At 45.1% G+C, this 13,011-nt stretch overlaps 1 protein-coding gene across 2 annotated transcripts in view; it reads right to left on the bottom strand.

Annotated features, from left to right (window-relative positions):
- Positions 1 to 12,605, bottom strand: part of CHFR (checkpoint with forkhead and ring finger domains) — a 30,442-nt gene extending 17,837 nt beyond the window's left edge. Inside the window, exons 1-9 of one of the 2 annotated variants that reach the window (XM_070950471.1) lie at positions 12,474 to 12,605; positions 9,829 to 9,983; positions 9,538 to 9,637; positions 7,248 to 7,357; positions 6,385 to 6,444; positions 5,189 to 5,401; positions 4,199 to 4,408; positions 3,033 to 3,189; positions 1,306 to 1,460 (exon numbers count right to left, since the gene is read on the bottom strand). In XM_070950471.1, coding sequence (XP_070806572.1) covers positions 1,306 to 1,460; positions 3,033 to 3,189; positions 4,199 to 4,408; positions 5,189 to 5,401; positions 6,385 to 6,444; positions 7,248 to 7,357; positions 9,538 to 9,637; positions 9,829 to 9,970 — 1,147 coding nt within the window. In that variant the 5' untranslated portion in view covers positions 9,971 to 9,983; positions 12,474 to 12,605. Of the gene's footprint in view, positions 1 to 1,305; positions 1,461 to 3,032; positions 3,190 to 4,198; positions 4,409 to 5,188; positions 5,402 to 6,384; positions 6,445 to 7,247; positions 7,358 to 9,537; positions 9,638 to 9,828; positions 10,063 to 12,473 lie in introns of those variants that run through there. The other variant, XM_070950470.1, reaches the window with a different exon arrangement.
- Positions 12,606 to 13,011: the final 406 nt, after the last annotated feature.

Here is a 13,011-nt window from a genome sequence, read left to right as displayed (position 1 = left end):
CCACACCCATTTGCGCTACTTGGGTAACTGTGAGGACACAAATAAACCTCCCAAGTGGCCTCAACGACTCTCTAAAAGAACACAAATGATCAACTGTCTGCAAGGAGTATAAATCCTTCTGTTCCCCACCATCCAGTCAGAGCTGAAGAAGCTTCTTGGATGAGAAGCGAAATGCCTTCAAAGAAAAACAAGAAAGTCCATCTTTGGGACAACTACGACCTGGATGTCTGAAAATCTCCATAGAAAAACTGTTGCTTAGGATCTCAATGGCACTTCCTCAGGATTAAATCCCAAAGTAGTTCATTATTTCAATAACTTGAAAAGGTACCAAAACGCCCCCCCCCCCCGATTCATGCCTGGTCCTCACACTTATGACCATCGCCACGTCCTCATAGTCGTATGATCAAACTTGGGGTGCTTGGCAACCTACCTGTACTTATGACGGTTGCAATGTCCTGGGGTCAGGAGGAAATTTGTGCCCTTCCCAACAAAGTCATTGGAGGAAGCCAGATTGGTCTAACATGTTTCGCTTAACAACCAGGGGTCTTAAATTTGGGTACAACTGCCTTTCTTAGCAACAGAGATCCTCTACCCAACTGTCATAGGTTGAGGACTATCTGAGGTTGATTTGCTGGAATTCTTTTGCAAATTGTTCCTACTTTCATCTTAACAAATCTTGTTAAAGAAAACTCTTGAGATGTATACTGGGAAAAATTACTTTTGGTTCGGGCAGCTATCAATAGCTTAATACAGACAGTCCTCGACTTACAACAGTTCATTTGGTGACCATTCAAAGTTATGACAACACTGAAAAAAGTGACTTATGACCATTTTTCACATTTATGACCTTGGGGCATCCCTGTGGTCATGCGATTTACAGTCGGATGTAAATGACAACTGGTTCATATTTAAAAATGGTTGCAGTGTCCAGAGTCTCATTTGATCGCTTTTTGTGACCTTCTGGTGAGTAAAATCAATGGGGAAAAGCCAGGTTCATTTAACGACGGTGTTACTAATTTAACAACTGAAGTGATTCAGTTAACAGAAGCAAGAAAAGTCACGAAATGGGGGCAAAACTAACTTAACGAATTTCTCACTTGGCAATGTAAAATTTTGGGGGCTCATTTGTGGGTCGTAAGTAGAGGACTACCAGTAGTCCATTTCCAAAGTAGTCCCAATTTTCCTTTTTTCGTCCGTACATCACCCTACTACATCCATGCAATGTTGAATTGTGAACAAAAAAAACAACAACAAGTATTTTTTAACGACAAGAACGCTTGCAGAGATTCCGCGTTCCTCACATGCCTGGGTGTTGGATGAGATACGCTTCCACCAAGTTGTTCAAAATGTGATTTTTACAGATCCGTTCCACGGGACAGCGGCATGTCGGACAGAGGGAAGATCGCTCCATCCACCCTGAGTAGCAAGCGGCGCAGAAAGTATGCATACAGGGCTGCAAACTAAAGACAGGCAGGAAGATGGAGGGGGAGAAACAAAACAAACAAAAAAAAAGATGGATGAATTGAAGTAGGACCCAGTCTAAACCTTGGGAGACAGGAAGAAAATTTTCCTGCCTCAGGTGGAAGGCCTCCTTCTGTCTCCCAAGGTCGTCCCCATAGACCATTCAAAGCAAATCACCCATATTTCAAAATTCAAAAATCAACTTATCTGTTTTTTAAAAAACAAATCTGGGAAATTGGTACTCACTGCTGACTTACATGTTCGTCAAGGTTCATGTCATGGCCATGTACAATGGACTGTGTATTTAATTTAACCCTTCCAGGTTTCCTCTCCTCTCCTCCCCTTCCCCATTCTACTCTACTCTACTCTACTCTACTCTACTCTACTCTACTCTACTCTACTCTACTCTACTCTACTCTACTCTACCTCTACCTCTACCTCTACCTCTACCTCTACCTCTACCTCTATCCTACTCTACCCTACTCTATTCTACCCTACCCTACCCTACTCTACTCTAATTCTCACAACCAAAATACACACGTGGTTGAGGTCTGGAGCTTTCTTTCTTGTCTCGTCCCTACCCATTTTAACTGGAAGCATCTTGGTCCAACACTTTAACCACTACGCCACGTTGGCTCTCATGACGTGGCTGATATATAACTTGGTGGTCCATTGGCTGAGCCAGAAGGCCCGTTTCAGAATGTTCCATGGCTCAAGGCATGGGACTGATGCAACAAGGGAGAAGGACTATGAAGTTGCCACAGAGCCATGGAGCATTGGAACAATTGGGTGGGAAATTTTGAGTTTCGGGGGGAAAAAAAGACCCTACAGAAAGTGAGGTGAGGAACCTAAGGGAGCTAAAAGCAGAAGGATCAAGGACCTAAACTGGACATATAGTCCAAGTGAAGAAAGAGGGGGATAACTGCTGATACGATGGGAGTCCTCAAGGAAAGTCAAAACAACCTCTGTGTGCAAATTTTAAGCCTTGATTAGAAGTTGAGAACTTGTGGCATTCCAAATATGGCTGGGCTACTACTACAGTCTTCTCCATTCAGCCTGCTTCTTCCAGACTCCGAGAGTTGTGATTCAGCAACATTCAGAAGTCACAGGTTGCTTTGCTTTAGACCTCAGCAAGCAGCATTTGGCTTCCTAAGCTCTATGGTCACCAGGTGACTCGGGAAACCTGACTGGTTGCTCCCAAGAAACATGAGTTCCACTTCTTGAGTTGAACCAGCTCGACGCTTCTTGAGTTGAATCAACTTGACGCTTCTTGAGTTGAATCAACATTTGGCTCTTGGGCTTCAAGAGGCAAGTAGGGCAACCCTGTTTCAATCACATTCAATGGCTACAAAGGTGAGGTATGACCAAGGTTCTCAACTGTCTTTCTCACAGTCGACTTCTCTTCGAAGTCCTACTGCAGAGAAAATGAGCTAGTTCAGCCTTTTCCCTCCATCGAACCTTCTTCGCTTTATGTTTTCCACCAGACATACGTTCTCCAGCGAGCCACCAGCTCATATGGACTACTCCCTTCTCTCTTAATCAACCTACAATCACTGTCCATCCACCCGTACCTGACACAGTCATGAAGCAATTCCTGGCAGATGATGCAGCTCAGGCTTTCTCCCATTTTGTCGGGCTTCATGGTTGCTGATTTGGCATCTCCAGGGTCAGGTTTCATTGCGTGTCCCTCTGGGGTGACCACCTGAAGGGCAGAGCTGGCTTCACCATCTGCAAGAGAGGTTCTTATGTCACATTGGGAAAGGCAAGTAGAGGAAAAGACAGCATGGAATCCAACACATTGTTGCTCAACAATCAAGAGGTTGAGTGTTGGCCACAGAAATGAGAGCAGCTCTTTAATGTTCACAACCCCGGATTAGTCAGTGGAATAGCTTGTCTTTCAGATATGTGGGTGCTCATCACTGGAGGTTGTCCAAAATTGGCCATTTGACTGGGATAGTATAAGGTCTACTGCCTTGAGCAGGAGGTTGGGATAGAAGACCTCCAAGATCCTTATGATTCTATGTTCCATATTCTAAGGGCTGTGTATTGTGGCCCGCCAGCTGCCAGCAGAGCTGGCGGCAGACTCGGACGATGAGGAGGTTGAGGAGGAACTTGGGCCAGTTCTGGAGTCTGGGGAAGGCTCTGATGGATACTCTGCATCGGACGCAGAGATAGAGCCAGGGCCATCCGACATTTCTCAAGCTACTGGAGAGGCAGCTGCCTTTGGAGGCCAAGATGAGTGAGGAGGAAGAACAGCTGGGGCCTGTTCCAGATGCACGTATGCGCAGAGCAGTTAGAAGAGGTGAACAATGGAGGACAAGGAGTCGACTCGGGAAGCAAAGCACACGTGGACGCCAAATGGTCCCTCCCTGGCTGGGGAATAAATAGAAGGAAAGGGGAGCGGTGGTCGTAGGAGACAACCGTTCGGATTTCGGAAGATTTGGCTCATCGTGTTTCGTGCCTCAGAGACTGCTTGCCAGAACTTAATTTACAGCTTTGCAGCAGGAACTGATAAGGTCTGTTACTACAGTTAACTCTTCGAAGGATTATTGCCTGGACTTTTCGGTGTGTGAATGTCATTAAGTCACAGGAGATAAATAGAGTTTTTTCAGGACAATGAGTCTGTTTCTTTCTTGTTTCTGCTAAGGCTGTGTCAGAACAGTATGATCTTAGCTGCTGCTAAGAAGGTATCAAATCTCTCCCTGCAGAACACAAAAAAACTTTGCCATATACCAACCTCTTCTGATTTTCTTCCTAACGGGGTAGGGTGAATCTTTTCCTTCCCTTCCCGAAAGCTGGAACATGGCTGTTTTCTCTGCGTCCCTCAAAGAAGCACCAGAAGTTTCTGAATTTACAAAAGGCTGCCTGAGTTGAAGCAATGTCTCTGGTCCGGATGGTACCAATTTGAGCAAAGCGGGTGCAAAAATTAAGGTGCGAGGCTGGGATCCTGCAATCATGGAAAGAATGATGATCACGGTGAAGGATCTTTGGACTCAACCAAATGACTCTGGAGCAGGGGTCACCAAGTTTGGCCACATTAAGGCTTGTGGACGTCAACTCCCAGAATTCCCCAGGCAGCAGAGCTGGCTGAGGAGTTCTGGGAGTTGAAGTCTACAAGTCTTAAAGTTCTCAAGTTTGAAGATCGCTGCTCTGAAGGAACAGTTCCCGTTCTTGACTTCTTCAGCCAATCCGAAAGGTGCTTTTTCAGGAGGCAACTGGACTTCTTTTGAAGACATTTCGCCTCTCATCCAAGAAGCATCTTCAGCTCTGACAGGAGAGTGGGGAATGGAAGGATGAACCCCCTTTGAATGGTGTGGGAGTAGGAATGGATTTCCAGAGGAAAAATTGCGGACCACAGGAATCATTTGCACTACTCAGGTGACCCTGAGAACACAGATAAACTCCAAGTTGCCTCAATGACCCTCTAAAAGAATGCAAATGACCAGCTGTCTGCAAGGTATATAAATCCTTCCATTCCCCCACCATCCGGTCAGAGCTGAAGAAGCTTCTTGGATGAGAAGTGAAACATCTTCAAAAGAAAAACCAAGAAAGTCCAGTTGCCTCTTGAAAAATGCAACTTTGGGATAACCATGACCTGGATGACTGAGAATCTCTACAGATTTCCTGAGCCAATCTTTGTCTGTTCATCCCCTTCCACCTCCAGCAATACTATGGTCACCCTTCAAAGGATGATTCAACCTTTGGCCCAAAGAGGCTCAACCTTTACCAACTATTGAAGGGTCCGTCTTCTCAGTGGATGTGGACTCAAAGGGAGAGGTAGGAACGATTTCGAAGAGGTTTGACGTCGAAGTGGATGGCTGCGGTTCTTCGTAGCTTGTCCGAGAAGCTGGCGGCGGGAATGCTGTTGAGGTCCCATCATTGCTTTCTCTGGTGCTTGAGGTATCTTTGGTTGTGTGGCATGCACCGTCAAGCTTGGCTTCTGGAGATGGAGAGAGGGAGAGTATGACCTCAACTTCAACGGATAATTGCAGAAAAAACCATGGCTACCAACCTGCCTTCCATGGAGGACCTGTATACTGCAGGAGTCAAAAAGAGGGCTGTGAAAATATCTACAGACCCCTCGCATCCTGGACATAAACTGTTTTAACTCCTACCCTCAAAACGACACTATAGAGCACTGCACACCAGAACAACTAGACACAAGGACAGTTTTTTTCCCAAATACTATCCCTCTGCTTAATAACTAATTCCCACAACACTGTCAAATAATTTACTAAGTCTGCATTACTATTACCATTAATCTTCTCATCATTCCTATCACCCATCTCCTCCCACTTATGACTATAACCATGTTGCTTTAATCTTTCAACTTATATTGTTTTTTGTTTCCTAGTATGATTTGATAGCTTATTACTAACCTTGACTATCACTAAGTGTTGCATCTTTTTATTCTTGATGAATGTATTTTATTCTCTTTATGTGCACTGAGAGCATATACACCAAAGACAAAATTCCTTGTGTGCCCAATCACACTTGGCCAATAAAATTCAATTCAATTCAATTCAATTCAATTCAATTCTATTCTATTCTATTCTATTCTATTCTATTCTATTCTATTCTATTCTTACTAGTATCTATCTCTTCCCACTTATTACTATAACCACGTTGCTTGTATCTTTCAATTTATATTGTTTTTATTTGTTTCCTAGTATGATTTAGAATAGAATAGAAACTATCACTAAGTGTTGTATTTTTTATTCTTGATGAACGTATCTTTTCTTTTATGTACACTGAAAGCATATACATCAAAGACAAATTCCTTGTGTGTCCAATCACACTTGGCCAAAAAAGAATTCTATTCTAAAAAAGAACAACAACAACAAGGCCAGGAGAGCTGCAAAGAACTGAAATGTCTCCTTGGTAGGTCCATGGCTCAATTTCTTCCGTGCAACTTTAACTCACCTCCTGGATCGTTAGCTCCATCCTTTTTGGGATGCAAAGATTCGTACAGGTATGCAACGTCTGAAAGAAGAGAAGATGGTTGAACTCAACAGAGCAAAGCAAGATGGCCCTCCTTATAGGTTGTGGGTGCCCCATCACTGGAGGTTTTTAAGAAGAGTTTGGACAACCGTTTGTCTGAAATGCTATAGGGTCTCCTGCCTGAGCAGAGGGGTGGGCTAGAAGACCTCCAAGGTCCCTTCCGACTCCCGTTATTCCATTTTAAACTCTTTAAAGAGCAAACGAATAAGTCTCATCATCGCATTAAGCCCAAGAAGACCTTCATCCGAGCATCCCAAAAAACTATGAAGATCCCATGACCAGCACTGATAATATTGTGTTGAATAGTAACCAAGAATTTGGTTAACTTGAATTTGACACAAATGTTAGAAACCAGAGACGTTGAGCAATGTCCATTGTTTTACTTTTAAAACTAATAAAATATTTAATTAATTTTTAAAAAAAGAATTTGGTTAAGTGTCGAGACTTCATGGGTCAACAGTCAAAGCAATTGAGCTGGCCAATTGGTTCTCCCCTAGACTCTTTGGACTCCAATTCCCATTGACCACATTAACTGGGCTGAGAGGAGTCGGTCGAAGTCCAGAGGGCTCCTTCAACTCCCAGAGTTCCTCAGCCAGCAAAGCTCGCGGACTTCAACTCCCAGAGTTCCTCAGCCAGCAAAGCTCGCGGACTTCAACTCCCAGAATTGAAAACTGGCTGAGGAACTCTGCGAGTTGAAGTCCACAAATCTTAAAAGTTGCCAAGGTTGGAGACCCCTGCCTTATTGTATAAACCTGTTAAAGGGGGCAGAATTAAGACTCTCTTACTGTTTTCGGGATCGTATTTCCTGTAAACAACATAGATCACGTCTCCAGTTTGCAAAGGGCAGGTCTGTCTCTTCACCACTTTCTGTTTATTGATCACTGTTCCGTTAGTGCTGGAGAGGGAGGCAAGAAACACAGGTGGGATCAAGACAGAATTGTCTATTGGCCCTTGTGTGATTGGACATGCAAGGAATTTGTCTTCTGTGCATAAGCTCTCATTGTACATAAAAGCTGTAAGTGGTAAGTCACGACCATAAAGGTGATAATGATCATCCTAAAATGGCCATTGGTCTCCTTTCTACCACTGCTGACATAGGTTTAAGGCCACCGCAACTTACAACAGTTCATTTAGTGATACAGCAACGTATAGATTTAAAACAGAGGTCTTCAGACTTGGCAGCTTTAAGACTTGTGGACTTCAACTCCCAGAATTCTCCAGCCAGCATAGAAGTCCACAAGTCTTAAACCTGCCAAGTTTGAAGACCTCTGATTTAAAACCAGAGCTATTCCTATTGGGTATCTTACCAGAGAAAACTAGTAAAGATAATATATATTTGATTATACATGTAATAACAGCAGCAAGGATTGTTTATGCACAAAAGTGGAAAGCAGAGAATATACCTTCGGAGGGAGAAGTCATTGAAAAAAATCTTAGACTGCGCAGAAATGAATAGATTAACTATGATGATAAAAGAAAGAGAAGATACAGAATTATTTTAAGATATGGAATAAATCTTACTATTGGTTGGAAAAGAGATACAAATAAGTTTTTAAAAGAGATTTTAAAAAATTGGTTGTAATCAGAATAATATATTAGTGGAAAATCTTTTGTAATGGATTGGGTGAGATTGAAGACAGAAGAGGAGAGAAGAAAACTTTTGAAGGTAACACCGAAATGTCACATGGAAAAAATGAATGATGTACTAAATGTTTGTCTTAAAAAATAAAAATAAAAAATAAAAAAAAATAAAAAAAACAGTTCATTTAGTGACGATTCAAAGTTACAATGGCACTGAAAAAAGGGACTTAGGACCAGAGGTGGGATTCAGCCGGTTCGGGCGAATGGATAGTTACGACCAGCGGCTGGGCCATCCACACACCTCGGCGCTATCTCGTCTTATACAATCACATTTTTGACGCAGTGCACATGTATGAGCGAAGCTATCCTGTCCTATACAATCGCCGTGTTTTTGATGCAGTGTGCAGGTGGGCAAGGCTGCACCTGCACGAGCGCACTCACATTTTCGATTCTGGGCGAACCAGTTGTTAAATTATGTGAAGCCCACTCTCTGCTTAGGCCCATTTTTCACCCTTACGACCATTATGGTGTCCCCATGGTCAAGAGATCAAAATTCAGACGCTGGCTCCTATTTTTTGACAATTGCCATGTCCCCAGGTCTCCTGCTGTTTTTCAGGCTTAGGACCTTTGTAGCCTTCCCTAAGATCACGTGATCAAAATTCAAAAAGCTTGATAATTAGACTCATATTATGACGGTGGCAGTGTCCTCTGTGTGTGTGTGTGTGTGTGTGTGTGTGTGTGCGCGTGCGTGTCACCTTTTGCAACCTCCTGGCAAGCAAAGTCCATGAGGGTAGCCAGATTCAGTTAACAACCGGGTCCCTGACTTAACCACTGCAGGGATTTAGTTAACAACTGTGGCAAGAGAGGTCGTAAAATGGGGCAAAGCTCCCTTAACAACCGTCTCGCTTAGCAGCTGAAACATTGGGCTCAGTGGTGGGATTCTACCGGTTTGCCCTGGTTCGGGCAAATCGGTAGCGATGGCAGCAGGAAGCTCCACCCACCCGCCCAAATGTCATCACGGACACTCTGTGCATGCGCAGAAGCGCTGGATGAGAGCAAAGCGAGCGTGCAACGCTCACAGTTCCGAACCAGTAGCGAAGGTAAGGGAAACCCACTATCGGTTGGGTTCAATTGTTCGTTTCTGAAGAAAAATCAAGCCTTACGAAAGAGACACCCAAGAAATATTCGTGGCTGAATAAAAAATAAAAAGGTTGATTGTTGATAAAGGAGAAAATAATTTATATGTTTTCTTTTCTTTCCTATATTACTGTTTTTTCTTTCTTTTCTCTGTTTTATTTTCTACATGAAGGATTTTTTTTTAGTTTGTATTAGATGAATTTTTAAAATAAAGTTATTATTAAGAAAAGAAAACATGCAAGGCAGAGATGACATTAAAATTTAATAATACAAAAAAAAAAAAAAAAAAGAAAAGAAAAGAAATATTCATTTTCACCCGCAAAACCACAGAAAAAGGATTAAGAACGGCGCGCTGACCTGGTATCCTGTAGCAAAACCTGACCGGATTTTTCATCCACTGTTATTTTACAGTGATAGCCAGACACCAGTTTATTGCCAGGAAAGGATAAGTCACAACCTTGGAAAGAGAGAGGGAGAAAGAGAGAGGGGGCGGGGAAAGAACATTACTAAATTTGCTAATTTCACTTGAACTCTCAACAAAGTCTCGTGCCATTTCTCCCCAATACCCCCACAATTTTGCACATAATTTCATAACGGAAGGGCAGTTGTGTTAGTTTTTTACGAGGGCAAGGCTAGAGTTTTGGGCACCTTTTTTTCTGCCAATGGTCCACTCGTTTTTCTGCAGCAAGACATGGGGCTCGGCTTGTTCTACCCCCAACCGGATCAGCTTCCCCCATGGTTGAGGCTTTCCGATGGGTTGTATGCCCCCTCCGAGGTCCATGTGCTCCATCTGGACTTCACATCTGCAAAGAAAAGGGAAGAAATACATTGATGCAGGAGGGGGGGGTGATCTGACCTAGGCTTCCTTAGAAAGGATGCAGAACAAACTTCGTCCTGGCAAACCGGGACTTTTATTCGAACGGCTGTGGATTATTGTCATTCCCAGTCTGAAAGGCTTCTCAAACAGTCTATAGGAAAGGGTTTACAAACACCCACCTTATCTCCCTTGGAATGCTGCCAGAGAACTAATTGCCACACGCAGGGCAAGGCCAAACTTAGCACAGAGTCAAACAGAGCTTTTCCAGAGCTTTTACCGACCAGATGAACTAATTGCTTCCTGCAAAAGCTCACGTCCCGTTCGCTCCTCTTTTATGTCTTATGGGAGGGGCCAATCATCTCCAAGCCTTACTCCCAAGTCGACCCTGCTTTCTTAATTGTTCCTGTCTCCTGGCAGCTCTGCGCACGCACACACTGGGAACAGGCTCCCTCTGTTCTTCTGCCTCGCTGATGTCAGACTCCAGAGGCAGCACATAACTACCAGATGGCCTTGGCCCCCTCTGCCTCCAAATCAGAGCCCTCATCAGAGTCTTTCCCAGACTCCAGGACTGGCCCACATTCCTCCCCAACCTCTTCACTGTCCGAATCTGCTGCCAGCTCTCCTGGCTGCTGGCGGGCCATAACAGTGGGTTAACAACAGCTCTAAATGCGGTTGAAAAATTGAGCTGGGGGGGGGGAGGGTGTTCAATTGTTTGTAAGCAGCCCAGACCCATATATATGGGAGGGGTAGTTCTATACACATTTGGAAATATATGCATTAAACATTTCCCTTCTCAGAATTATGGGTGATTTGTGTCTTTGTCTTAGGTCCTCTATCAGTGGCTGGGGGTTTGAGGGTTCTGCGCAGGTTTCTGACCAATTCCTAATCTTGCTCACTTTCAAACATAATTGCTCTCAGAATTATATTATCTCATAATTACATTTACGTGATATTATAAATATAGGATGAAACTATCTCACCACTGCATTTTTATCTTGCCTTTTATACCAAGACACAGATATATGGCCCACTCGAGGCAGCAAATATGCCTAACGCTATCTGTCCATTTTCTCCACTACAATGGAGATGAAAGTGGGCCCAGCTTTTATATTTTATACGCGTACACAACACACACAACTCAGGCACAACTCCCCACACACATACATATGCAACACACGTTCGTCTGGGAAAAGAAATGACTTTGCACGGATCCAGCTAAGGAAACCCTGTCCACATATTCCTCAGTTGCATTGGCTCCTCTCTACATCCCTTTGCACACTTCCACACTAGACTCCTTCTCTTTGCACGTGTGTGTGTGCGTACACACACACACACACACCGCTTGGGATAAGAAATGACTGCTAAGGAAGCCCCCTTCCTGATATTCCTCACTTGCCCTGGCTCTTCCACATCCCTTTGCACGTGTGTGCATACACACACATAAACGCTTGGGAAAAGAAATGCCTTTGCTAAGGAAGCCAACTTCCTGATATTCCTCAGCTGCATTGGCTCTTCCACATCCCTTTGCACATTAGTCTCCTTCCCTTTGCATGTTTGTGCATGCACAGACACACAAACACAAATGCTTGGGAAAAGAAATGACTTTAATAAGGAAGCCAACTTCGTGATATTCCTCAGCTGCACTGCCTCTTCCACATCCTTTTGCACACTCGTCCCCCCTCCCTTTGCACGTGTGTGCATACACATACACACAAACACAAATGCTTGGGAAAAGAAATGCTAAGGAAGCCCCGTCCCCATATTCCTCAGCTGCACTGGCTCTTCCACATCCTTTGCACATTTGCACACTCATCTCCTTCCCTTTGCATGTGTGTGAATGCACACACGCACACACAAATGCTTGGGAAAAGAAATGCCTTTGCTAAGGAAGCCCCATTCCCATATTCCTCAGCTGCATTGGCTCTTCCACAGCCCTTTGCACATTTGCACACTCGTCTCCTTCTCTTTGCATGTGTGTGCATGTTTGCACACACAAACATACACACGCTTGGGAAAAGAAATGCCTTTGCTAAGGAAGCCCCCTTCCTGATATTCCTCAGCTGCACTAGCTCTTCCACATCCCTTTGCACATTTGCACACTCATCTCCTTCCCTTTGCATGTGTGCACAGACACACACACACACACACACACACAAATGCTTGGGAAAAGAAATGCCTTTGCTAAGGAAGCCCCGTCCCCATATTCCTCAGCTGCACTGGCTCTTCCACAGCCCTTTGCACGCTTGCACACTCGTCTCCTTCCCTTTGCACACTTTGCACGCCCTCCCCGGCCGCCTGCACCGCCTTTTGCAAGCCCAGCTCGGCCCCCTCTTTCCAGGCAGGGGCCCCTACCAGTGGGCTGGCCTCCCCCTCCCCCCCAGCCCCTTCCGGGGGGGTCTGCTCCTCCCCCGCCCCTCCCCTCCCCAGCCGGGCCTCCCTGACCCGCAAAGCCCCTGCTGGCTGTGGATGCTGGGACCTGTAGTCCTGCCCCACGGGGAAGCGGGGGCGCCCGGTCGGAGCCTCCCCCGCCCGGCGTCTTCCGCGTTGGAAGCGGTTGCTGAAGAGTAGTCCGAGGGAGCCTCGCCGCTCACGCCGCCCGGGAAGCCGCCGCCGCTGTCAACACACCCGGCCAGCCCTCAGCTGATCCGGAGGGGCGGGGCCAGGGGCGGGCACTCGACGCTGATTGGCCGGCGGGGCTGCGTGGCGCCGGCGGGGGGGTGTTGGTGGTGGATAGGTGGGGGCGGGGAAAGGAAGCGTCGGCGTGCGCGAGGCGGCGGCTAGAGCGTCCCGCGAGGGCCATAGAGGGGGCGCTAGAGCGGCGTGCTTTGGGCGGAGACACGTGCTTGGGCGAACCAGCTGGTAGATAGATATAATTACATACATACATACATACATACATACATACATACATACATACATATATATATATATGATATATAACTATATAAGTAATTATATCTATCTATCTATCTCTATCTCTATAATCTATATCTTATATATATATATAAAATATA

Source organism: Pituophis catenifer, unplaced genomic scaffold (assembly GCF_029215685.1).
Source record: "Pituophis catenifer annectens isolate HBS135680 unplaced genomic scaffold, rPitCat1.0.hap2 SCAF_10, whole genome shotgun sequence".
NCBI classification, from domain to species: Eukaryota; Metazoa; Chordata; class Lepidosauria; order Squamata; family Colubridae; genus Pituophis; species Pituophis catenifer.
Note: the sequence above shows the minus strand (reverse complement) of the source record. Positions and strands in the feature narration are given on the sequence as shown.